The sequence below is a fragment of the Trichomonas vaginalis genome, chromosome V (assembly GCF_026262505.1).
Source record: "Trichomonas vaginalis G3 chromosome V, whole genome shotgun sequence".
NCBI lineage: Eukaryota > Parabasalia > Trichomonadida > Trichomonadidae > Trichomonas > Trichomonas vaginalis.
In genome coordinates, this window is record NC_067207.1 from 20,500,442 (window position 1) to 20,524,641 (window position 24,200).

At 32.3% G+C, this 24,200-nt stretch overlaps 10 protein-coding genes and 1 non-coding gene across 11 annotated transcripts, besides 6 other annotated features; 5 read left to right on the forward strand and 6 right to left on the reverse strand.

The window, feature by feature from the left end:
• Window positions 1-379: 379 nt before the first annotated feature.
• TVAGG3_0372570 (microtubule binding) lies at window positions 380-1,684 on the reverse strand (the record flags this gene model as incomplete). Its single annotated transcript, XM_001315936.1, has 1 exon — window positions 380-1,684. The coding sequence occupies one exon, from the start codon at window positions 1,682-1,684 to the stop codon at window positions 380-382; it is 1,305 nt and encodes a 434-aa protein (XP_001315971.1).
• A 277-nt stretch (window positions 1,685-1,961) lies between these two features.
• TVAGG3_0372580 (ATPase activity, coupled to transmembrane movement of substances) lies at window positions 1,962-3,665 on the reverse strand (the record flags this gene model as incomplete). Its single annotated transcript, XM_001315937.1, has 1 exon — window positions 1,962-3,665. The coding sequence occupies one exon, from the start codon at window positions 3,663-3,665 to the stop codon at window positions 1,962-1,964; it is 1,704 nt and encodes a 567-aa protein (XP_001315972.1).
• Window positions 3,666-3,670: 5 nt separating this feature from the next.
• TVAGG3_0372590 (ATPase activity, coupled to transmembrane movement of substances) lies at window positions 3,671-4,546 on the reverse strand (the record flags this gene model as incomplete). The annotated part of the gene is made up of 1 exon (XM_001315938.1): window positions 3,671-4,546. One exon carries the CDS (start codon window positions 4,544-4,546, stop codon window positions 3,671-3,673), a length of 876 nt encoding a protein of 291 aa, XP_001315973.1.
• Window positions 4,547-4,919: 373 nt separating this feature from the next.
• Window positions 4,920-7,244, forward strand: TVAGG3_0372600 (ATPase activity, coupled to transmembrane movement of substances; the record flags this gene model as incomplete). Its single annotated transcript, XM_001315939.1, has 1 exon — window positions 4,920-7,244. The coding sequence occupies one exon, from the start codon at window positions 4,920-4,922 to the stop codon at window positions 7,242-7,244; it is 2,325 nt and encodes a 774-aa protein (XP_001315974.1).
• Window positions 7,245-8,473: 1,229 nt separating this feature from the next.
• Window positions 8,474-9,375, reverse strand: TVAGG3_0372610 (protein of unknown function (DUF814); the record flags this gene model as incomplete). The annotated part of the gene is made up of 1 exon (XM_001315940.1): window positions 8,748-9,359. The coding sequence occupies one exon, from the start codon at window positions 9,357-9,359 to the stop codon at window positions 8,748-8,750; it is 612 nt and encodes a 203-aa protein (XP_001315975.1).
• A 208-nt stretch (window positions 9,376-9,583) lies between these two features.
• TVAGG3_0372620 lies at window positions 9,584-9,655 on the reverse strand. The gene has a single exon. It is a non-coding gene; the product is annotated as a tRNA-Ala (tRNA).
• A 542-nt stretch (window positions 9,656-10,197) lies between these two features.
• Window positions 10,198-10,234: a mobile genetic element.
• A 577-nt stretch (window positions 10,235-10,811) lies between these two features.
• Window positions 10,812-10,849: a mobile genetic element.
• Window positions 10,850-10,899: 50 nt separating this feature from the next.
• Window positions 10,900-11,039: a mobile genetic element.
• A 44-nt stretch (window positions 11,040-11,083) lies between these two features.
• Window positions 11,084-11,735: a mobile genetic element.
• Window positions 11,736-14,263: 2,528 nt separating this feature from the next.
• On the forward strand, window positions 14,264-14,886 carry TVAGG3_0372670 (RNA polymerase II transcription regulator recruiting protein; the record flags this gene model as incomplete). Its single annotated transcript, XM_001315941.2, has 1 exon — window positions 14,264-14,806. The coding sequence occupies one exon, from the start codon at window positions 14,264-14,266 to the stop codon at window positions 14,804-14,806; it is 543 nt and encodes a 180-aa protein (XP_001315976.1).
• A 215-nt stretch (window positions 14,887-15,101) lies between these two features.
• Window positions 15,102-15,686, forward strand: TVAGG3_0372680 (DNA binding; the record flags this gene model as incomplete). Its single annotated transcript, XM_001315942.1, has 1 exon — window positions 15,102-15,686. The coding sequence occupies one exon, from the start codon at window positions 15,102-15,104 to the stop codon at window positions 15,684-15,686; it is 585 nt and encodes a 194-aa protein (XP_001315977.1).
• Window positions 15,687-16,225: 539 nt separating this feature from the next.
• TVAGG3_0372690 (DNA binding) lies at window positions 16,226-16,796 on the forward strand (the record flags this gene model as incomplete). The annotated part of the gene is made up of 1 exon (XM_001315943.2): window positions 16,226-16,738. The coding sequence occupies one exon, from the start codon at window positions 16,226-16,228 to the stop codon at window positions 16,736-16,738; it is 513 nt and encodes a 170-aa protein (XP_001315978.1).
• Window positions 16,797-16,850: 54 nt separating this feature from the next.
• Window positions 16,851-17,632: a mobile genetic element.
• Window positions 17,633-19,256: 1,624 nt separating this feature from the next.
• On the forward strand, window positions 19,257-20,197 carry TVAGG3_0372710 (glycine-rich protein family; the record flags this gene model as incomplete). Its single annotated transcript, XM_001315944.2, has 1 exon — window positions 19,367-20,197. The coding sequence occupies one exon, from the start codon at window positions 19,367-19,369 to the stop codon at window positions 20,195-20,197; it is 831 nt and encodes a 276-aa protein (XP_001315979.1).
• Window positions 20,198-20,574: 377 nt separating this feature from the next.
• On the reverse strand, window positions 20,575-21,954 carry TVAGG3_0372720 (spectrin binding; the record flags this gene model as incomplete). The annotated part of the gene is made up of 1 exon (XM_001315945.1): window positions 20,575-21,954. One exon carries the CDS (start codon window positions 21,952-21,954, stop codon window positions 20,575-20,577), a length of 1,380 nt encoding a protein of 459 aa, XP_001315980.1.
• Window positions 21,955-23,180: 1,226 nt separating this feature from the next.
• Window positions 23,181-23,387: a mobile genetic element.
• Window positions 23,388-24,200: the final 813 nt, after the last annotated feature.

A 24,200-nucleotide genomic window follows, 5' to 3' on the forward strand; every position in this document is an offset into this window, starting at 1 on the left:
AGACACACTCACACAAAGCTGTGAGATTCATACCTCTATCAGTAGGACTTCTCAAATCAAGAACACATATGTTTCACTATCGCACATCTGTGTAGGATCTAATTAACCCTTTGGACTGGTACTTCAAAATTTGATAATTTGATAATTTCATGTGATATCATCATTTGCCTTTAAAACAACTGTGCGTTAAACTAGACATGTTTCTCTATCATAATGCAAAATATCAAAGTTTGGGAGACTCCCAAAGTGTCTGAAACTGATCATAAGGGTGAAAAACCGTTTTCCAGAAGTTGGGAACGTAGGGTAATCATATAAGTAAAAATGGATAATTTGTATACATTGAAATTGTATAAGATAATAAAACAACTTTTTTACGAAATCAAAGATAAGATAAGCTACTTTTTCTTCTCCTGAAATTAGATCTTTCCAAATTTGTTACAATTACCTTATCAAGTCTAGTAATATAAGGAACGCCATCATATAGTAATGGTTGTTTCCTTGTTCGCTCAAAATCTTCTAAAGCAACTTTTATTTTCTTGTCTAAACGAGGTAAAACTGTTTTGTATCTTCTTTTGGCTTTCTCATCATTTCTATTTGATTCATACTGATTGATAATATCTTCTCTTTGTTCAATAAGATCCAAAATTGGTTTCTCGTCAACTAGAAGTTTTCTTAAATTAATTACTAAATTATGTAACTGTAAAAAGTATGTTTTTTCATCTGTAAACTGGCCACCAAGTAATTCATCAATATTTTCTTTAGGCATATGCAAAATTTGTGACAATTCGTCAATCTCATTACTCAATTTTCCAATAACTTCATCTAATCTTTGATCTTTTTCAGCATTAAGTCTGATAACTTCATTACGCGCTACTTCAAGAGATTTCTTTGATAAATCTTTTTGCTTCAATACGATTTCTCTGTCATTTTCTGGAGTATCTAATAATTGCCATAATGAAGTAAGCTGAATAGCTAACTTGGAGAGTTCTTCTTTGCGAACATCATATTCTGTTTGGTATTGATTGAGCAAATAATCAAGAGTTTCTATATTTTGTTGAGAATAAACTGTTGAAGAAATAATATTTTGCATATCTTGTGTAAAATCTTCGCCAAGCTCAATTAAAAGCTTTTGTAATGCTGTAGATCTTTGCTCAAAAGATTCTTTTCGCCTGGAAACTGTTTCAGTAAGAATTTTATTTTGTTCTTGCAAATGAATAAGTCTATCTTCTGACAAATCTTCATACTCGGCTCTCGAAAAATCGCCTCTGTCCTGTTCTGGAAATCCAATTGTGTCATAAAGTTGGTTAATAGATGTAATTACTTCTTCAAATTGTTTTTGTCTTTCTAATATAGCGTCTTTATATTTTTCAAAGTATGAATCCATTTCATTGTTAACTTGACGTAAGGATTTTTCGTTCGAAAAAATATTTTGGAATGAATCGATGTCTTCTTGTGGTGCTTTAATTGATTTAAGAAGCTCTGACATTGTGTGAAGTCTTTTCAACGTTGCTTCATGCATCTGTGTGCATTTGAAAACTTGTAAATCTAAAAATTCTTTTTTAGCATCCAAAATTTGATGCCTAATATTATTAATTATCTCTTCCATTTGATCATCTGTCAATTCTAATTGCTTCCAAAGTTGCCTTAATGTTGTTGTATCTAATTCTTCACTTTCATCAATCATTTTAAACGTCTTTTTTAAAAGGGGGTAACACTTTGATTTCATTTTCTGTTTTATACTAGCATAATTAAACTTGGATCCATTCACGCTCATGACAACAGTTTGTTCCGAAGTGAAGTGTATTTGGTTGGGTATTAGCTGATTCACACCACCGTATCAGATTCCGATTATTTAATTTTCAGAGATATCCAAAAATATCTAAAGCGGATGCCATTTAAAAAGAATCTACCTAGATTTAATAATATAAAATAAGTATTTATTTCGGATCAAAAAAAAATAATTATATTTCGTGTTCTTCACCACCTTCTGACATACAAACAATTTCCATAAAGACACGCTCAAGCGATGATGATGAGCATGTGAAGTAATTGAAGCCGTTATCTCCTTCGAGACCTTCTTCCATTACTTCAAAGAGGTTACCAAGTGTTGTCTTTGATGCTGGAACGTTGTAAATTCTTGCTGTTGGACGCTTAATAGAGAGCTCAGCTTCCTTCAATCTTGTATTGAAGAAGAAGTCGACCTTTGTGTCTGTCTTTTCATCGGAATCTTCCAACTGCATATCGATCTTGTAATCTGTACCGAACTTAGCGGACAAGTACTGTGGAGAACCAACTGTGTAGACGTTGCCTTTGATCATGATTGAGATGTCGTCACAGAGCGCTTCTGCTTCACTGAGGATGTGTGTGCAGAGCATGAATGTCTTCTTTCCTCTGTAGTACTGAATCATCTCGTGGACCTGGTGTCTTAATATAGGATCGAGTGTTGCTGTTGGTTCATCGAGCAATATGATTCTTGCTCTTCCGAGGAAGCTGAGTGCGATTGCGAGCTTTCTCTGATCGCCATCACTGAGTTCTCTGATTGGTGTGTCCTTGATGCTTTCAACATCGAGAAGCTGAATGAGTCTCTCTGAGTTCTTCTTTTCGTTCTCAGGAGACATCTTGTGGAGGAGAGAATAGAAGTGGAAGTGCTCTGAGATTGTCATATCATCACAAAGATGAGTGTTGAATTGTGGGCAAACACTGAGAATATCTGTGTTGCTGTTTTCAGTGATATCAACTCCATCAACTTCAATTGTGCCAGAAGATGGTGGTAACATTGATGTGATCATACTCATTAATGTTGTCTTACCTGCACCATTAGCACCTAAGAAACCAAAGAGAGAACCTTTCTTGATACCAAGAGAAACATCATTAACAGCAGGAATTGGCTTTCCTTCAGTGTTGAAGAACAACTTGGAAACATTATGAATTCTGACAGCATAATCCTTTGATCCAGCAACTTCATTTTCCATTCTTTTGGCTTCATCTGTAACTGGATGTTTAGCTTTTTGCTCTCTAAAGAAGTCTTGATAGTCACCATAATTGCTCTTAGCTAATTTCCTTCTGATTGCATTACGTGAATATTCGATGATCCAAAGGATAACAGTGTAGATAAGGATGTTGATGAATGAGAAGATGAAAAATGGGAATGCATCAGAATCTGTCGAGAAGTAGTGCTTGATTCCATCTTTGTTATATAATGACTCGAGGAACACTTTCTGCATATATCCTTCGAGCATAAGAGGTGGGAATAATGCAAACAACCAGCTGAGCTGCTTAGTTGAGTCACCATCACCGATCATCGAAGCCAAGAAAGGGATCATGAGCATAATCAAGTTGATGATGAACATGTTTCTTCCTGCGTTATCTGCGTTGCTGAATAAGAAGCTCAAGCAGTAGATGTATAGCATGAATGAGAATCCGCAGATGAAGAAGATGTAGTATGTTATTTCTGGGTTTTGTGTGAAGACCTTGATTTGGAATATGAGGAATACAACCCAAACGAGTGTGATTTCGACGAACCAAACGAGCATATCGAATATGTAAGTGATAACCCAGTATGGGAGAATCTTGAGTGAGCACGAGACCATGTATGATCTTACTGGACCTTGAATATCGATGATTGGTCTTATGATGACACTGGAAATGATTGAAGTGAGACCCATTGCGATCAACATCGGGACATCATCGCGAAGAACGAATCTTGTGAACTTCCAGTGAGGACTGTGTATATGACCTTGAAGTCGATTCCCTTCTTGATGTTCCTGTCTGTGAACTCCTTGTTCATGGCATCTTTCGTTTCTTGTGGGATCATTGAGAACTTTTCATCATCGAAATCTGGTATCTTTGCGAGTGTTGCGAGTTCAACTCTGTACATGATGCAGTAACCGATGAAAGAGTTGTTGATTGACTGGTATGTGTTTGAGTCAGCTTCTGATGTATCATTCCAAATGAGAGAGATGTTGTTTCCACCAGTTGCACTGAATTCGTCTGGAAGGATGAATCCCATAGCAATATATGTTCCATTCTCTCTGCACTTGTAAAGGTAGTCATCTGCACTTGTCTGATTGCTGAAAACGTGTAGTGTTGGGTAAACACCAATATCTGTCTTAACAAGAGATCTGATTGAATCTATGTATTTCTTCTGGAATGGCTTATTCGCGTAGTTGTTTTCGTAATCACTTGCAATAACAACCAAGTTATCAGCTTTATATGGGTAAGCAGAGAAATCAAATGTTTTGTATGTGTCCTTGTAAACTGCTGCTGTCATGTACTTAATCAAAATTGCCAAGCATGAAACAACTAATGTGACAATGATGTTTGAAATAAATGGACCAAATGATCTTTTGATTGCAATCCATTTTCTGTACGTCATGGCTCTGTACTGTGATGCAAAGCGGTGATACTTCTGATCATGTTCTATTTGACTTTGTTCATCATCTTCTGGCATCAATTCCATGATGCTTGAAGTTCTGCGAGAAATTGCGGATCTACGTCTGTGTGGAGACTTGGGGATATGTATAGCATACTCGTCGTATAAAGACATATCTTGTTGAGTGATGAAAAATAAAAATGAACAAATTTCATCACAGGCTTTTTCAATCAGAAAATTGAATGTGTTCTCAAAAAAAGCGAACATTTAACAATGTTGGTTCTTTTGAACTTTTATCAATATTTGAGCTTGAATTAATAATTAGTTTAATAATAAAATTTGTGTTGATCCAATTTTTCAGAGGAAATTTTTGATTACTATTAAACGATCTTTCGCTATGATTTAATATTCTTGATTGATATGGTAAATGAATTCATATTTTCTTAATTTAAAAATTTAAAAATTTGAAAAATCTGCTCAAAATTTTTGAAAGTCGATAAATTGAAAGCTTTTAGTTCATTTTAGTTTAATGTCGCGGGTTTCACCCATGAATCTTAATGAAGATAAAGGTAGCCAATGGTCACAGAGAAAGCCAACATTTTGGAAGACTTTCAGATCTCTTCTCAGAAGATCTTTGCTCATGAAGATCAGAGATTGGAGTTCTGTTGTTGCCGAAATCATCTCGCTCTTGATTATCATTTCCATGGTATTATTCTCCAAAATGGGAAATTCTCCAAACGAAGAGATCAAGAACCCATCTGTTCAGACGAAAGATCAAATGTTTGGATCTACACTTGTTCAATACATGAGAGTTTATACTCTTGGCGATGGCGGAAACTTTGTCGCAGCACCAAACAAAGATGAGACGAAGACGATGATCAAAGATTTCTGGAGTAACAAAACAATTCCAGTTTACGACACTAAAGCTGGCAAAGTTTCAGAAATGGTGAACTTATCAGAAAGATTCGAATACCTCTCAACGCTCGATGACTTCCCAGATAACTTCCAGTCCACAGAAAAATCATCCATCGGTATTTTCCTTGCTAACTCAGGCGAAGAAGGCTACTACAGGAACATAACAGCAAACGTTGCAAGCAACAACGAGCAAGCAAATATGTTCACCAGTATGACAGACATGGTTGCCGGCTTTTCTTACGCGATGACAGGTGAATCACTCGCAGAAGCTTTCACAGCAGTCAATGCTAAGCTCCAGGCATACATAGACTCACCTCCAGCTGACCAGGCTGAGCTCAAGCAAAATCTCACCAACGAGCTCCTCTCAGTTTCAGCTGAAGGATATAGCAGTCCAAATATCAACGGCTTAGTTATGTCAAGACCAGAAACAACAACATCTCTCCCACTCAACCTCGCTATGGCTTTCCACTCAACAATTCCATGCGTCATCGCAGCAATGCCTGACTTGTCACTCATCCTTGAAGATAAGGAGTCTCACATGATGACATTCATCTTCCTTATGGGTGCCAGTGAGACAGCATATTACTTAGTTGCTATACTCACAACATTCCTCACATGCATCATTCCTTACATCGTTATCAGTATCATTTTCTCAGGTGTCGCAGTCATGAAGGGAACAAACTTCTTCCTCATATTCATCCTCTCAATCCTCTTTGTCATATCTTACATCCAGTTCCAGAACTTCTTGAGCACATTCTTCAAGAAGAAAGGAAACGGTAGAGTCATTACTGTTGTTTTCCTCATTCTCATCATTTTCTTTGCATACCTCAACAACTCATTCACTATGAAGGCAGCTGATCCAGTCAAGCACGTATTCTCTCTCATTCCATTCGTCACATGGGAGCTTGCAGTCGATGTCATGTTCGAAGAAGTCAGAAACAGCAGACCACCACTCGGCTGGGGCGATGTCGGCAGAAATTACTTGACATATCCACTCTGGTATGCTTTCATGTGGTTCATTCTCGATACATTTATCTGGGGTGGCTTATTCATTTTGTTCAACTCCACAATGAACAGTGGATTCGGCGCACCTCCACTCAGATGGTCAGACATCTTCCACTGTCACTTCAAGGGCAAGGAAGAGATCAAACTCGAGGATATCAATGACAACAACTCTCTCATCAAGGTAGACAGCCTCACTAAGATATACCCAACACAGAAGAACAAGAACAAACCAGCTATCGACGATGTATCATTCGACATCAAGAAGGGCGAAATCATTGTCATGATTGGTCCAAACGGTGCCGGTAAGTCATCCATCATCAATGTTGTTTCAGGTGCACTTCCTGCAACAAAGGGTACTATGTCTCTTGGTGGTCAAGAAGCAACAGACAGATTCGGCGGTATCCAGAACTGTCTCGGTATTGTGTTCCAGGAGAACGTAATTTACAGACTTCTCAGCATCAGAGAGCATCTTGAGATCTTTGGACGTATCAGAGGTATTGATGAATTCACACTCCAAAACTCTATCGATTTCTTCGCAGACAACCTTCAACTTCGCGAAATGCTTCCAAACAGAGCTGGTGACTTATCTGGTGGTCAGAAGAGAAAACTCTGCATTGCACTTTCACTCCTCGGTAACCCACCAATTATCATGATGGATGAGCCAACAGCAGGTGTCGATGTTCAGGCCAGACAGCTTATTTGGAAGACAATTTCTACCCTCAAGGAAAGCACATGCATCATCACAACACATGCACTTGAAGAGGCAGAAGCAGTTTCATCAAGAATGTTTGTCATCTCAGGTGGTAAGATACCATTCAGTGGCACATCAACAGAACTCAGAAGCAAGTTCAAATGCGGATATCTCCTCAGACTAGACTGTGAACCAGAGAACATGAGCAAAATCTTGAAGGCATGCGTTCATCAAAGAAGCGACAATAATGGAAGAACGTGATGATACAATTTGCATCCCAGTAAACAAGAATATCGGAAAGCTTCTCAAGCACCTTGATGCAAACAGAGAAGCTCTCGGAATTGACAAATACTCATTCTCCGTAGAGCAACTTGAAGATGTTCTCCTTAGAATTCTTGGACACAACTAATATATCTAATGTCTATTGTATTAGAAAACTGTATTGAAAATGTGCCAGTCATTCTCGGATATTGGGGCTGAAATTCAACAACTGTGGAAAATGCAGTAATTTGTCCGTTCCTATTGGACGAGAAATCACTTAAGTTTTTATTCAGCAAATCATATAATGACATTAATAAAATTAATGATTGCGCAAAGGAAGATATAAATATCCAACAGATATACTTTAAGAAATTTGTTAATTCAATGAAAGCTGAACGTATATTCAACAAGAGATATCACTTCAAGAACAACCAGTAAGTGTAACAAATATCATATATTATTGTGTGTTGTACATAGAAAACGAGTCCCATTCTATATAAAGCGTATGTCCAAATCAATTCCATTAAAAAAATAGGATAACTACGCATAATTGGGCTAATTAGATTGTAATACAGTATCTCTAACAATAATTCGTGGAAACAATTTGATGGAACTTATTTTTTTACGAAAAAAAGAACCTAAAAACATTTTTAATTATTCCCATAAGATATTGTAATTCTTTTAAAATTAAGGACAGCCACATTAATTATCAAAAATTAACGATAGAAAAAAATTCAATTGAAAATTTGATACTATTTTAAATTGAACCAAAAATAGGATTGCTGTGATGCCAGTTGTATGTTTAAATAGAATACAATGATTTGAAAAATTTTATGAAAATTTTTGGTTTGGTCATGATTAACCAGTGACAATTTTCTAAATAAAGCCCTCATTGTGTCACTGCTCATCTACGATAGTACCAAATAACATATCTCTTTATCAAGCCCATTGCCTTTTTGGAGACAAACTTTCAAACGGAATCTAGAGAAATTTCATAAAATTATCATGTTAAGATAACTGCGATTAGAACTTATTGTGGTTCAAGGCCAAGTAGAAGTATCAAATTTCTTTGAAAATGTCGCTCAGATTTGAATTTTATATGATTCAATGTAATTGAAATAATATTCAAATCGTGACCAATTTCGAAATGCTAAATATGCATGTGCTATAAAATAATGCTTATGGATAAAAATTGGTTTGTTAACAAAATTGTGAAAGTCTTTAGAACTGTGCTTTCTGAAAAATTGAGAATAAACAGCACGACAGTGAACGTTAATAAATTAATTGAACTTTTTTATCTGAGTTTAATTTGGTAATATTTATATACTACAGATAATGGCAATTCTGAAAATCCCGATTTTGGAATTTTATGGAGTTCTCATCAGATGGGAAAATTATTGTATTCTTTTTACCAGAATGAAAAAGGAAAAATAAGTTGTATTGAATAAAGACGAACATCTAATATAATTTACACGATATGGTAAAAATAAATACAAAATAAAGTTACATGAAGTCATCTGAATCGTTGTTACCATCGTATTTTGGTAAATCACCAAGAATCTTTGAAGATTTCTTTGATGGCTTGCCAGTCGATCCTTCAGATGAGTAGTCATAAGAGTCGTAATCATTGTCTTGCTTCTTAAACTTTGAATTCTTAATGAGATCGTTGAGATCCTTCTCCATTTCTGGGATTGTGGTAGAAGCCTTGTTCTTTTCAAGGAGCTTTTCGATCTGTTTGTTGTTTCTTACAGCTCTATTGTATAAGATCTCTGCGTTTGGAACAAATGTAACTGTTCCAACATTTAAGGATTTGGTCTTGGCTAAGTTTGTGCAAAGTGTATAGATAACATCTGTAGCTGGTCTCTTTACGCCTTCTATTGAGCCAAGCTTGACAATCTGGGAGCAGATTGCAATAAGCTTCTGTGGTGGTACTGTCTCACCTTCGTTGAGTCTAAGATAAGCATGTGGGCTTGAGAAATTATCAACATGGAACCAATAAACAAGAGTCTTGAGCTCATTCATATACCTCTGGGAGTACTTAATGAGTCCATCATTCTCGAACTTATCATCACCAACAAATAAGAGATGGTTGTCGATGTTATAGATGATTACCATTTTGGAAGAATGGTCGAATCAATAAATTGATTGACGATAATAATACACAGAAATTACTCTGCCGATATGAAATTTTCTTTCAAATTTTATATAAATAGGTAAATATTACTCATGAGCATATGTGAAACATGGAAATCAAAAACATTGGATGAAATCTTGGAAAATTTTTAAAAAACGTATTTTTACCTCTCACAAAAGATTATTTGAATGATTTAAGAAAAAAATGGATGCAGGGGAGATCGAATCCTCGGCCTCAACAATGCAAATGTTGCGCTCTACCACTGAGCTATGCACCCTCACATTAAACTATCATTAATTTCCCTTAAATACTTAATCGAACTTAATGAGATCCTTGGTATCTTTGAGTACATTTATTGAAAAAATAATTCGAATTTCAAAAAACTCTTTTAAAACTGTTACCAACTTTCATTATTTTTATACAATATGATTATATTTTAATACTTTATTATTTTTAGATCATAATATTCTGCAATATTTTTTCCAAAAAATTTTTAAAATGTTTCATTTCTTTTAAGGGGGCACCCGCATGTACGTTTATTTGAGAGGAGGAGGATTACCCTCTCAATTTTGAAAGCTTCGTTAACATAATATCTCGATGAATATTGGATTAAAATTGAATTTGCCCATACCAATATATCTGATACAATATCCTTAAGTTTTACTAAAAAGAATTTTTTAAAATCCCTGCAGATTCGGGGATTTTTAAATTTTTTGATTTTTTTCAAAAATTTTTCGAAAAAAAATATTTTCAGAAGAGCCTTAACGCCTAAGTTTTATGTTTAATGTTGAGTATCAAAAAGAATGGGCATCTGATATGTAATAAACAGAAATTCATCAAAAGTGACAGCTCTCAATTTTTTGACATTTGTAAATTCTAAATTGAATGAGAAAAATGAAATAATACTAAGCATAATACAATATTCTAGATTTAATTATAATTAGGAAAAAGTTAGTTTTGAGAGTACTTTTCATAGGCATATAGAATGAAATCTTCTGAAAAATAATATCACATAAACTCATATTATTTTCTAATATATAACTATTTGATATAAAAATCAAATTCAATGATCTGAAAAGCGAAGGATAAACCTCAAAATTTACGAATATGATGAGTGGGAATAGGCGTAAAGCAAAAATTGATATTTCATATGGTTTTATGATAGATAAGCATTATATTCCCACTCATTATATTCGTAAATTTTGAGGTTTATCCTTCGCTTTTCAGATCATTGAATTTGATTTTTATATAAAATAGTTATATATTAGAAAATAATATGAGTTTATGTGATATTATTTTTCAGAAGATTTTGTGTTCTTCTTCAAAATTTTACTTTTTTATTAAAAAGAATCTTTACAAAATATACATTTACTTTAATTAATATTTAAAAACGTGCTCTATCAAAAGTTCCAAAAATTCAATATTTTAGCTTTTCTGAGGTGTCACTTTTGATGAATTTCTGTTTACAACAGATATAGCCATCATATATCCCAGAAGCAAATAAAAATTCTGACTTTTTAAGGGTGCCCTATAGACGATAGACCACCCTCAGAAAAGCACTTTTAAGGCTATTATATTGAGAACTAGAATCTGGATAATCCATTCATTTGAGTTCTAATAAGGTTAATTTTGTGATGTTTACATTATCGTTATAGGGCACCCTTAAGCATAAAAAATGAAATTTTATTTTTTGCAAAAAACAGGCCACCCGGATGTACGTTTATTTGAGAGGAGGAGGATTAAATTTTTGAAAGCAGTAAAATTTGTAAATATGCTAGTTATATAATAATATGCATTATTTTAAAAAATAAAAATTAAAGCACGTTAAATTTTTTTTGATGAATTTTTACAAAAGCTACTCAGGATAATGCAAGATATGAGTAGTTAAACATAAATTTCAAATCAGATTTTACTTATAATAAATATTTTAAATTTCCGAAAATTAAGTTCAGATCGACTCTATACGTAGTAAATACTAAATAAGGTGCCAAAAACCTATTAAACAGTATCAAAACTATCAAGATTGTAATGTTTTTGAAGAAAAATTTATAGAATTATGGACTTCAAACAGATATTATGTAAATAAAAATAATATAATGAATTTATTTATTCGTATAATAGCAGTAATAAGTCGATTATTCACTTCTACTTCTGAGATTTGAATTTAATTTCGACAGAAAAAGAGATTCAAGAGGAAAATACTAGGGGATACAAACTGCCACCATGACAGGATTATTATGGAGCCAAGTTGTATTTTTTGATATTTTTAGAGTTTTCCTACCTATTTAGGTACCAAGTTATTGCTTAAAAATTAAGGTTCTAAATTCTGAAGTTTACATGATCCTCCCGGGCGCACCCTTAAATTTTTAAATAATTTATTCTCATTTTTCATAAAATGAAAAAAATTTGGAAAAAATCAAATAGCTAAAATCAATATAAAATACATATTTAACAGATTTTCATTATTTTCTAATGTTTTTAATGGTTTTTTTTGATTGAATTTTATATTCAAAGCAGGTTCGTAGTTGTTAAGATAATAAATCAAATTCTTACTCCAAGCCATTACGAAATCGGACATAAACAATGAAATGTAAAATGTACGTTTATTTTGATCAGAAGCTATCTTTTATCTTCATTTCTTGAGGGTGAAAGACCATAAAAGATTTATTTTTCGATTATCTTGTATTCTTCAAAGAAGTCGTAAAGGTTTTCCACTGTTTTTGGATCATATCAGTAATTTTATAGAAACGTAGATTTGAAGATTTAAAACAAACATTCCAGGAATATGTTTAGGCAGGTACATTAGGTAATAGCGTATTCTATCAGTAAAATACCAAAAATTCGTACATCGTTTAATTTCATCATAAACTCGCAGCCATAAATCATCTCCTGATACTAGCGAAAAGTTATTTTCCCATAACTTTGTCGAATTGTAATTTGCGAATACTTTATTATATTCAGAAAATCCTTTGCGTCGTTAATGAATTTTGACTAAAAAAGACTGTTCTAGATCAACTCGTTCTATTTCTTATCAAAGTACAGAATGCGATCGCCAAATTTTAAACGTATTCTAATTGATTTGACCCATTAGAATAACGACTTACCGTCCCACATTTTCATGCTTACAGATAACAATACGTATGCACACCTCAACAATTAATCATACTTCGAAGTTCTTAGAAAGAGTTACATTAATATCGCTTCCAAAATATACGATATTGCTAGCAATGTACAGTTACAAGTGTACAAGTGTGCACATTTTCATGCTTACAAATCAAAAGTCATACATATTTTTATTCTATGTGGGAAGCGTGCCAAATTTACAACTTAGAGCATTAATTGCATGCGATGGTTATTGATGAATTCAGGTTAAACGAATTTATTTTCTCATTATTTTTTTTTATCAATAAATATTGATCTCCGAAATAAGCTACATGAAAGAACATATTCAGACATCACATACTGGTTTTCAGATGTCTTGATTCTTAATTGAATTTACTAAATTTTACTATAACAAATCCATTGTATATAATACATAAGATAGATTCACTTCTGCAATTATTAATCAATCTTTACATCATCTTTTTCAAGTATTTACAGTTTGATGAAATTCCAATATTGCAGCTTAGATGAGTAGATCTTATCTAGGAATCGAATATATTCATCATTACCAGTCTGAGTTATTGTCTCATGTCCTTTGTATAGATAAATCTTAAAGGCCAATTATAATTTTTGGATTATTTTCTTATTTTTACGTATATTTTTGAAAACACATTATTTTTACGTAAATATCGTAGAAAATATACTCAATGTAATTTCTCCAAAGTTTTATTTTTGCTATTTCAAGATTTAAATGATGAAACAAATGAAACAATCTAGGAGTTATTATGGACAAACAGAAATTACGCTTGAAATACTGATATTTTGTGCGTGAATTTTTTTTGAATTAGTATTCAAGCCAAATCCATGTGAATTGGATTTAGCATGCAAAATTAAATATGAAATGCAATATGTTGTTTCATGTAGATCGTTTTATTCAGAAGAAACGAATGAAAAACTGTTCACTTGAAGAAACAAAAAGGTTCTTACATGATCTGTTACAATAGAAACTATGAACTATGGCGATATCCAATTTCAAACAAGCAATTGCATAGATTTATTTCCATTTCAAATATTACAAACTCAATTTTTAAGATGAGTTCGTTGAAGTCAACATACACGAGCTAACAAAATCACAAAAATCCAGAAATCATTCATAAATTCTATTATAATTTTTTGGGGCTAAATGTTGCTATGTAGATTTCATTATGAAATTATTTAAAATAAAGGATGAAAATCATTTTCATTGATACAGCCTTCATATTCAACTTTGAAATTAACAAATTGAAATCACAAATTGAATAAAAATTAATCGGTTGATACAATTTCCCAACGTGGTTTTCAATTTAAAAACGATAGTTATCAAAATTGTAACATCCCAATATTTTAATGTTTTTCTTGTTGGTTATAAGGTTGGAAGTTAATTTAAATATTAATTTCGTTAAGAAAATTATATTCTCAATTTTCTCTTATAGTAGTGCAAATACCTATACCAATTTGAATGTGAAGACCCAAAGACGAAAATTGAATGACCTATTGAATCTCTCACAATAATTTGAAAGCGAAAACTTTATTGTATTAATGAGTCCAAATGGAAAATTCTTGATTAATTGGACTTTAAACATAGTTTTATGCATAATAACTAATATAACATAAAGCTTTCAAAAATTTATATATGAAACAAAGTACACAATGCATAATATATATTCATTTCGTATTGATTATTTTACATTTCTGAGGACACTCAAATTCAGTGCCTTTGAATTTATCAATTTTCAACTTTAAAATGAACTCTGGGAGTCACCAGAGTTCCAAAACTATAGCAAAATTTACGAAAGATGAAGATGAGCGATTACTTAAAATTATACGACAATTGGGTACGCGCGACTGGGAATCAATTGCTTCTTGCATGAAAAATCGATCACCTAGGCAATGCCGTGAGCGCTGGACAAACTATTTAATGCCCGATTTGAGTAGTGCTCCTTGGACTCCTGAAGAAGATGAGCTGTTAGAAAAATTGTATAAAATATATGGTTCAAAGTGGTCAAAAATTGCGGCACATTTGCCAAATAGATCGGCAAATATAGTACGCAACAGATATCGTAATAACTCTCGTAAAATTAAAAAAGCCCCTGATTCAATAACGAAATCACCTGAAAAATTGGAATCTGCTTTAGATTTGCTAGCAGAGATTCCACAAATGACAGAACTTGTCACATCAATACCACCATTAATTGATCACGAAAAAAAAAATCCTCAAAAAATTGAAATAGTCCATCCAGAACCAGATTCACTTCTTATTTCTAATTTAATGGCAGTACCTAAGTAACGCAATGCATATACATAATTTCTTGATCATATTAGTTGTTTTTGTTTTCCTTATTTGTTCGATTATTTTAAATCCTATCCATATTATATTGTAACTAATAATTATTATACCAATAACGGTGCATTTATGAATTTTTAGTTTTCACCTTCTCTTGCATATAATTTAAAGTCGATGAAATTTAATAATGATTATTTACTGTTTTCTTTTTAAATTTAAGTTGAAATCGAAATAAACAATTATTTTCTTATGGACAAATAAACTTTCAACTTATGTTTCTTATGTTCCTAAATTTGTTATGGATCGTTATCGCGAGAATCCAAGTTACATTCAAAATGATAGAATCTACTTGTTTCTTGATACATATTCTAGCCACAGAAATGCAGAAACAAAGAAGCTTGCTAAAGACTTGAACATCACACTCGTCTTCATTCCAGTTGGATGCACCGATCTGTGCCAACCTCTTGACATGCATGTCTTTGGCGCCTTAAAGAATATGGCAACGAGAACATGGTGGACTTACTATTCTATCGACACTTCCCTCGAGTGCACGCTGAAGTTGGCAGTGTATATTTTAATACGTTGCTGGAATGCGCTGACTCCTGAGCTCATTGAGACTGCATTCAGTATGCACATCAAAGATCTTGAAGAAAATGAAAGCATCCAACCACGTATCTCTGACGAAGAGGCCTCAGACTTCATTGAACGGATTGACGAAGTGAAGGCTCAATTCACAGTAGGCGAGCTTCTTGGCCAAAACACAGAAGAGGAAGACGCCCCTGATTTTGACCTCCTTCAAGAGTTCAATGAGATCAATGAACGACGCCATAGGAGACAGGAAAATACCCAGATTGAAGAAATAGTTTCAGATGATGAAGACTGAGATGGAAGTGATGATGAAGAAGATCTTGAAGGATTCACTCCAGAAGAAGAAAGAGAAATCCTTGAATATGATCTAGATCCATCAGAAATTGAAAGCGCAGTAGAACCTGAACCAAATTATAATCCTCCTTCTCCAGCTGAAGTGTTTTCGCCTCTTCCAATAGTTGATGTCCATTTTGAACCCACAGATCAATTGATACACTGCCTTGCATCAAGAAGCGGAGCATCTTTTATGGACTCTGTGGAATATGCTCCGCGATTTGATGTTTTGTTAACCAATCAGCTTCATTACTCAGAAATATTTAACGAGATCAGACGTCACAATCATTATGCCACAGAGAGGGTAAATTCACAAATCATCAGTCAGGCTATTCTCGAAGCGCCTTAAATGCCGCCATGCAATTGTTCTTGACTATCATTATCCTTGAAAATATTCGAATCGAAGAAGATAATGGTGCAAGAGCTTTAGAATTGTTTCAGGTTGGAGAAGAAGATTCCAAACAAGAAGATCTTCTCCATATCCTACAAATATTAGAACGTATGGGAAGATCTACTTCGATTTCACCAGGAAAAACATATAATATGCTTCATTTTGAACAACAAGGCGATCCACGACTCATTATTTCATCTTTTATGAACCCACATTTATGCGGGATTCAATTCATTGATGAGAATAATCAAGCTCAATGTGTTAACATGTTAAAACTTCCTGAAGATGGAAATTTCAAAGAATATTTCGAGAATAAAAAGATTACTCATGTGAATAGATACCTCTTCATTGCAAATGACCGCGAATCTCAAGAAGCTCAGCCAGACCAAATTGAACTGCTTCATGAACATTCACATATCATATTTATCAGATTTGCCATTGTTTCACTTACACTCGGAAGAGATGGTCATGCCTCTTTTAAATTTTATAAGAGACTTGATTTACAAGGCGAATATGTTGTGATCGATGAAAATTGGTGTTATGTGATCCCAAGAGGAGGAGCAATCGGATATCAATTTTTATCATTGTATGTCAGAGGTAAGGATGTTGAAATTGAAAATTAATTCATAATTTCTATTTATTTATATATTTTGTTTTTTATTTGTAAGCTGTAAATAATGATTTGTTATAAGAAGATGGTCTTTTTCACCAAGAAAAATTTTGTGTGTAAAAAATGGCAAACCCAAATTTTAGCTAAAAGTGACAGGAAAAAAAAACGTTTAGTATTAAAAAAAAGACCGATGAGAGCTTCGTTCGAAATATAGAGGGAACTGAGAATGCGCAACCATTCTCAGGGAATATTGGATGCTATTCCCGTTCCCTCTGTATGGAAAATTGAGGTTTTCAAAGGGAGTTAAAATAATATCAAATTTATACTAATTTACTTCAAAATACAAAAGTATTTGACAGCTAAAATTAGTTACTTTAGCAAGCCTATCAATACCCTTTTACGATTATTGCTACTTTTTCGAAATAAAAGTAAAAACAAATTTATACTAATTTACTTCAAAATACAAAAGTATTTGACAGCTAAAATTAGTTACTTTAGCAAGCCTATCAATACCCTTTTACGATTATTGCTACTTTTTCGAAATAAAATAAATTTATTATCAAAAACCTTTTTTTTCTTAGTAAAAATAAACGAAATTTTTTACCTTATGAACTTTTGATGGAAATATGCAAATTTAAAATAATAAAGAAAGCCGCGAGCGAAGCGATCGGCTTAGTTCGAAGATTTTGATTCAAATCTTTGCTGATCTGTAATTCGCGGAAGCCGCGAGCGAATCAAGCGGCTTAGGTCTAAGATTTTGATTCAAATCTTTGCTTATATTCCTTAAATTCTTTATGAAACTCGCAACAGTTCCATAAAAAATTTTAAATTCTAAACTGTCGAAATTACCGATCGGTAATCACACCCTTCACGGGCGTGTCACTTTTAGCTAAAATTACCCCTACTCCTTATTGGCGTGTAGAAATAAATGCGCCAATAGATTGAAGAAGAAGAATTGTTTTTCTCTTAATGAACTTTAATCCTTTTGATATAAGAATATTAAAAACATTAATATAATTTCGATTTCGGAAATTAAATTTCCAAATTTTTTGTCGATTTCGGAAATAACAGGATCCCGCATCCAACACGCAACAACAAAACACAAAACACACTTTTTGGTTCTATCATCGTTTTAATCGTAATTTATGTAATACATGATTTGGATAAATTTTACAAAAATAGAACCTATATTATATTCTTTTCAAAGATTCTTGCAAATCATCAAAAATAATTGTATTTTAAAAAACGATCAAATTATCCTTTCATTATTTTAAACTTAAATTAGTTTTTATGATTGACTAAAGCAATCATATTTATTCATCATTAAATAAACAAAAAAATAATATTTGAGAGTTATTTCAAAAAAACACATTGAATTTATTAATTTGTCTCAATTTCAGTATTATAAATTTTTATAATTTCAATATTTTGAAATACACTTTTTAATATTTCAATATTTATGATATTTCAATGTATTAAGTGGTCTCAAATTGTCAAAAACGGTTGCAAACTTGATTTCAAAATGAACAAATATCCAGAAATCCAACCATTTCCATTTTACACAGACATTGATCCATGCAATCCTTCTACTATATTATTTGAATGCAGTCATCCAGCTTTATATGTTTATTTAATCGAAAAAATGATTATTGTTACGGCCTATCTTTGGGTAATGGCAAAATATCTTCGCACAAATGATTTTAAATCACAAAAAATTATACGTACTATTGTTGGAATTTGCTCATATGCAGTTTTATACACTACTTTTTATTACTTTTTTGATAGTGTCACAACATATTCAACATACAAATCGCCAAAAACACAAATTTACAAATTGAAAATCATTCCCCTTGACTTTTTGTTCCTATGTCAGGCAAATTTCTTATGTGAAATCGCAGGACTCTTAGTATACATGAGAATATCATTCGCTCTTGTATTACAAATTTTAGCTATTGGGTTTAAATACCTTTGTTATGGGTTAATTTTGACCACTTTAGTTTTAATTTGTCTTCCATTTACGGGAGTTGTTGAGATATTCCACAAAGTGCTTGCTAACATTTATGCAGTGAATGATTACTTATATCCAGTTATTTATATGCTCGCAATTATTATTTTATCCTTCGCATTTGTATTCTCTCATGAATTTTTCAGATACATTAACAAACGATATACGTTATATATGAAAATAGCGCTATTTATACAATGCCTAGGTTTAGCACTCGATTTTTTGACTCATCGATGGGGCCATTCTAATCTCTTTATCTCACACCTTTATTATAGGAACAGACACAAGTACATGTACATAGACTTAATATTAAAGTTCTTCTACCATGATTTCCCACAGATTGTACTTTTGATGATTGTTATTATTATTTCACTTCCAGATATGAGTGATACATCATCACATTCAAGCACTCTTAATGTTGACCTTTTTTGAAGGTCCTTCTTGTTAATTTTTCTTTCAATTCTATTGTTTATAAAATGTTCTGTCACTTTTCAATTTCTTAAATTGCTTTTTAATATGAGGAGATGCAATATGGAAAAATAATTTGAGTGGAAATTTTACGGTTATTGAACGGTTGAAATACATTCAATAAAAAAATAGTGAATCATTCGATTTTTATGAGATGTATCAAAGTCCATGAATTCCTGGAAACTTAAAGATTCAAGTAAAGGCCACGAAGGCCTTGTTTCAGATGATAACTTTCAGAATTCAGTTATTTTTCATTATCCTTGCTCTTCCAATTATGATTGCACATACTATCATTCAGAATTACCTCCAGGCATATACAAATTTGAAGTTTGGGGAGCTGATGGCGGCGACGGAATGTACCATAGCACCTATACAAAGCGCCCTGGAAAGGGTGGTTATTCAGTTGGAGCATTTTTCATTAATAAGACTACAAATGTATATGTGTTCGTAGGCGGAAAAGGTGAAAATGGACTTCATCCATCTACTAGAGACGCCAAAGGCGGATATAACGGCGGTGGTGATGCACCAAGCGATAAAGTAGGAAGTAATAATGATTCAGGTGGTGCTGGCGGCGGTGCCACCGATATCAGGATTGGAGATGTTGACTTAGACAGCAGAGTCATAGTTGCTGGAGGAGCTGGTGGTACAGGATTTGATACCAGCTATGTAAATATCGAGATTACCCCCTTTGGTGGGGGTTTGACTTCATCTTTACCAAGATCCAGCGGAGGTACCGGAGTTGCTGCCTCCCAAACAACCGGATATCAAAAAGGAAACGGTCAAAAAGGTATTATAGGAAGTTTAGGAACTACAACTTCGGGAGGCGGTGGTGGCGGTTATTTCGGCGGCAATGCGATTGCAGAATCATATGGAGGTCAAGCCGGAGGTGGTTCTAGCTATATTGATGGAGTATTTTCATATGGAGACATTGTAAAAAACGCCACCAATGGAGAATCAGAAATGCCACTTCTAAATGGCGTCGGTAAAGGAAACAGCTGACATGGCGCTGCTAGGATCACGTTAGTATCTAGTGTTATCAATGATAAGAAGAAAATTACTTGTTTGCAAAATTGTTACTTCTCAAGTGACAAAAATATTTTATTTTATGTCCTTTTGATTTCTTTCTCGTAAACAATTTAATACGTAATTTAACCTTTCTCAAAAAATGCAAAAGATTTTTCCAAAATTTCAAAAAATTTGTTTTTATATGTCGATCACAAAACATGTAATCAAAAGGAAAGTAGATATGATTGGAAAAATTGAGCTGAGTCAAAATATTAAATTCCAAAAAAATAATATCCTATAGGTTATCTACCAGAAACTTGCTGGACATATAAAAGTAAATATAATTCAATTATAGAATACACCAGATATAATTATTTATTTTGAACAATATTTTTGAAGTAACATCTTCTCATTTCGACCGGAATTCTTCTGATTTCTTTCTTACTATTTTCTTGTAGTTTCTTCACAGTGTTTACTGCTCCATTATCAATCAAGATCTTCTCAATTTCAGAGCAGTTTGACATTGCAGCGATTTGAAGTGGAGTAAATCCGTTTTCATTCAAACTTTCTAGATTCGCTCCATTTTCAATTAAAACTTTCACAGTTTCTATGTTATTACTTTTTGATGCCAAATGAAGTGGTGTATACTTACAAAAATCATTTGTGTTTATATCAGCTCCATTTTTAATCAACGTCAAAGCTGGTTTCGCATTATCAAATGTTGCAGCAATGTGAAGCGATGTATTTCCATACGAATCTCTTTGTTCTACATTAGCACCATTTTTCACAAGAATATCAGCAATTTCATAGCAATTCCATCTTGCTGCGTTGTGAAGAGCTGTTTGATTCTTCTCTTTTTCGTCAAAGGAATTCACATCAATTCCATCTAAAGTTAAAATATAAGTTACTAAACCAGGAAGATCAAACCTCGGAGAATGAACTAAACTTTGATTATATTCTTTGCAATCAAGCATATTTATCAAGAAAACATGTAAATTATGGTAAACAGAACACTGATAAATATTAATTTTCAAATCAAAATTATTCTTCAAAAACATCACGAAATCCACATTATGTGATTCAATTGCAGACTTCATAGTATCATCATCAGGTTTAAAAGCTTTTAAACACTCTTTAATGATCGAAGAATTCCGACTAGTGAATCCCAAATTTTGACACTTTTTTGTGATTTTGACACCAAAGTTTGAAATGAAAAATTTAAAACAATCTTCTGATCCGTAATACGCGCACCATTCTAATAATGATCTGCCTTCAAGCTTCTCATCTAAGTTGAAAGTTTCCGAATTTGCTAATGCTGAGAGGATCCGAACATCATCATTCATAATAGAATAAAAAACAGTTTCGCTTTTGTGAACTTCTAAAATTTCTTCTGGTTCTTCATCTCTATAGTTATTGAATTTGAGGCGCCAGTTCATGTTGTAAACTTTACTTGCTAATGCTTCAATTCTACCCGAGAAATAATGTTTTTGCAGCTTAGGATTAAATTTTGATTTTAATTTCTGGAAAATATTCCAATAACCTCTTGTATAACGTTGATTATTTGAACAAGCCATGTTAATCATCCTTAATATAGTACTAACGCTTATTTTGTATTTATTTATTAAAACTTCTTCAATTTCATTATAAACATCATTTGTATCATTTGTATTTAAGCAATATAACTGATCAACCACTCTTATATATCCATTAAATTGATCTAAAAGTTCATTTAAGACTTTGATAACTTCCATTAATTTTTTTCAAAAAGTGACAACTTAATTTTTGGATCTTTACAATAAAAACTTTTTTTCGTTATGAGCGGCCAAAATAGCTTTTTAAATAATGCCAACTATAGGAGGAGATATTTCAAGACAATTTTCAAATTTCAAATTAAAAAAATTTTTCCTTGATCGTTATCCTTGGCTCGAGATTGTAAAACGTAATAATTGTAATATAATGAATAAAGAATCTATTTTGTGAAAAGGAACTTAAATTATCCATAAGTTTTGTATCGAATGGTTTCTTATTCTGATAAATAGAATTTTCAATGAGGGAATTTCAAGAGAATGAAGGAAATGTGATAATCTTATTCCATTCAACGAGTTTGTCCATTTCATTACCTGATAAATTGAAGTCTCTTGAATATTCATTCAATTTTTTGATAAAGAACCATTTTCAATTTGTCCAGAAAAGTTGGTAAATTAGGTTTCTAATTATAAAACGATATAAAGCAGTTTAATCACTAACAACGCCCACAATTAAGATCTTTATTATTTTTAATAGACATATTCGTAAAACTCCGTAGGCTATCAATTTGAAAACATCAAGGTTTGATTAAAGGAATTCATGTTTATGCTTTTATTCCATATAACAAAACATTACCAACAAAGAAATGAATGATTCATATTGTTATCTCAAAATTTCATATTATCACAAAAATAAGAATATTATTTAGCTTATCAGACAAAAGATATGTTTCTAAGTGTAATCATGATTATTAAAAAAAGTGAGGTTTTCATTTATTTGTTTTTTCAATGCATGATAATAGAATAATCGTTATTTTATGCTCGAATATATAATTACATATTCTGTACAGATCATTTTCATCCCTCTTTCTTCGCATATTCAAAATTTTTGTGACGAAATTTTGAAATAACATTGAAAATAATCCATTGAATTTATTCAAAGAATATTGAGAAGAATATCGCGGTTTTGGTTTATTTCATGGCCACTTAATAACAACATTGTATTAATATTAATTTTTATTACATTCTCCTGAAATCTTTCTCAAAAAATATTATTCTCATTGTGTTTTCCACATTCAATGAACATTCAATTCAATAGAATTCTATTTCACTTGAATGGAAGAAGTCCAGTCAACCACGGCTATTACATCAACAAGTTTTGCCGCTTCCAGTGTTAGCAAGTATGAAGGACTTATTGATATTTCACTTTCAGATCAAATCATTGATGAGAGGTTATCGATTTTGTAATTTAATCGTCGTCGTTATCGATTTTGTAATTTAATCGTTATCGTCTTTTTCTAAACGTGCATTTTTACATTAAAAGCAATGCAACTCCAAAATTAATTGGTATTTAGACTTTAATTAGGTGCAGGCAAACGAAATGCAGTCCAAATATTTTGGTGATATATGAATTACATAAATTTAGGGAAATTGAAATTATATCTTTTTAAATTTTTAGGAAAACAGATTTATAGAATTGTTTAAGTCATCAAAATAATGCAGACTTAGGTCAAATTTTCCAAATTTAATCATTTGCAAGACTTTCAAGCGACTTCAAAATGTCGAAATATAAGTCCAAAAATAAAATTACGATTACAGTCTATCCTCAATTATTATCACGCTAATTATTGAGTGACCCATGCGTTCGTATGTATGTAATACCTTTTAAAAAGGAGATGAGAGAGATAAACTACATTTACAATTTAAATCTGATGTATTTACTTGTTACATTTACAAATGTAAATGTTTCTCGTAATGTTTACATTTTGTAAGTATAACGAATAAAAATGACGCACTTTTTTTACAAAGTCAAATTATGCGATACAACTTTACTTGTTACATTTACAAATGTAAATGTTTCTCGTAATGTTTACATTTTGTAAGTATAACGAATAAAAATGACGCACTTTTTTTACAAAGTCAAATTATGCGATACAACTTTACTTGTTACATTTACAAATGTAAATGTTTCTCGTAATGTTTACATTTTGTAAGTATAACGAATAAAAATGACGCACTTTTTTTACAAAGTCAAATTATTGTTCGATTTTTGCAGCTTGTAAACGATTAATTGTATAAAGCAATTGATATTAGCACGACATAACTGAATAATTCTAATATTGAAATCAAAAGCCCTTAAAATATCATGATATTTTAATTTCATAACAAATCTAGGAGACTATTTGATGAAAACATATCCGATGTGGGTTTTGTTGTATTATATAACTTGTTATTGACTTCTTAGCTTTCCA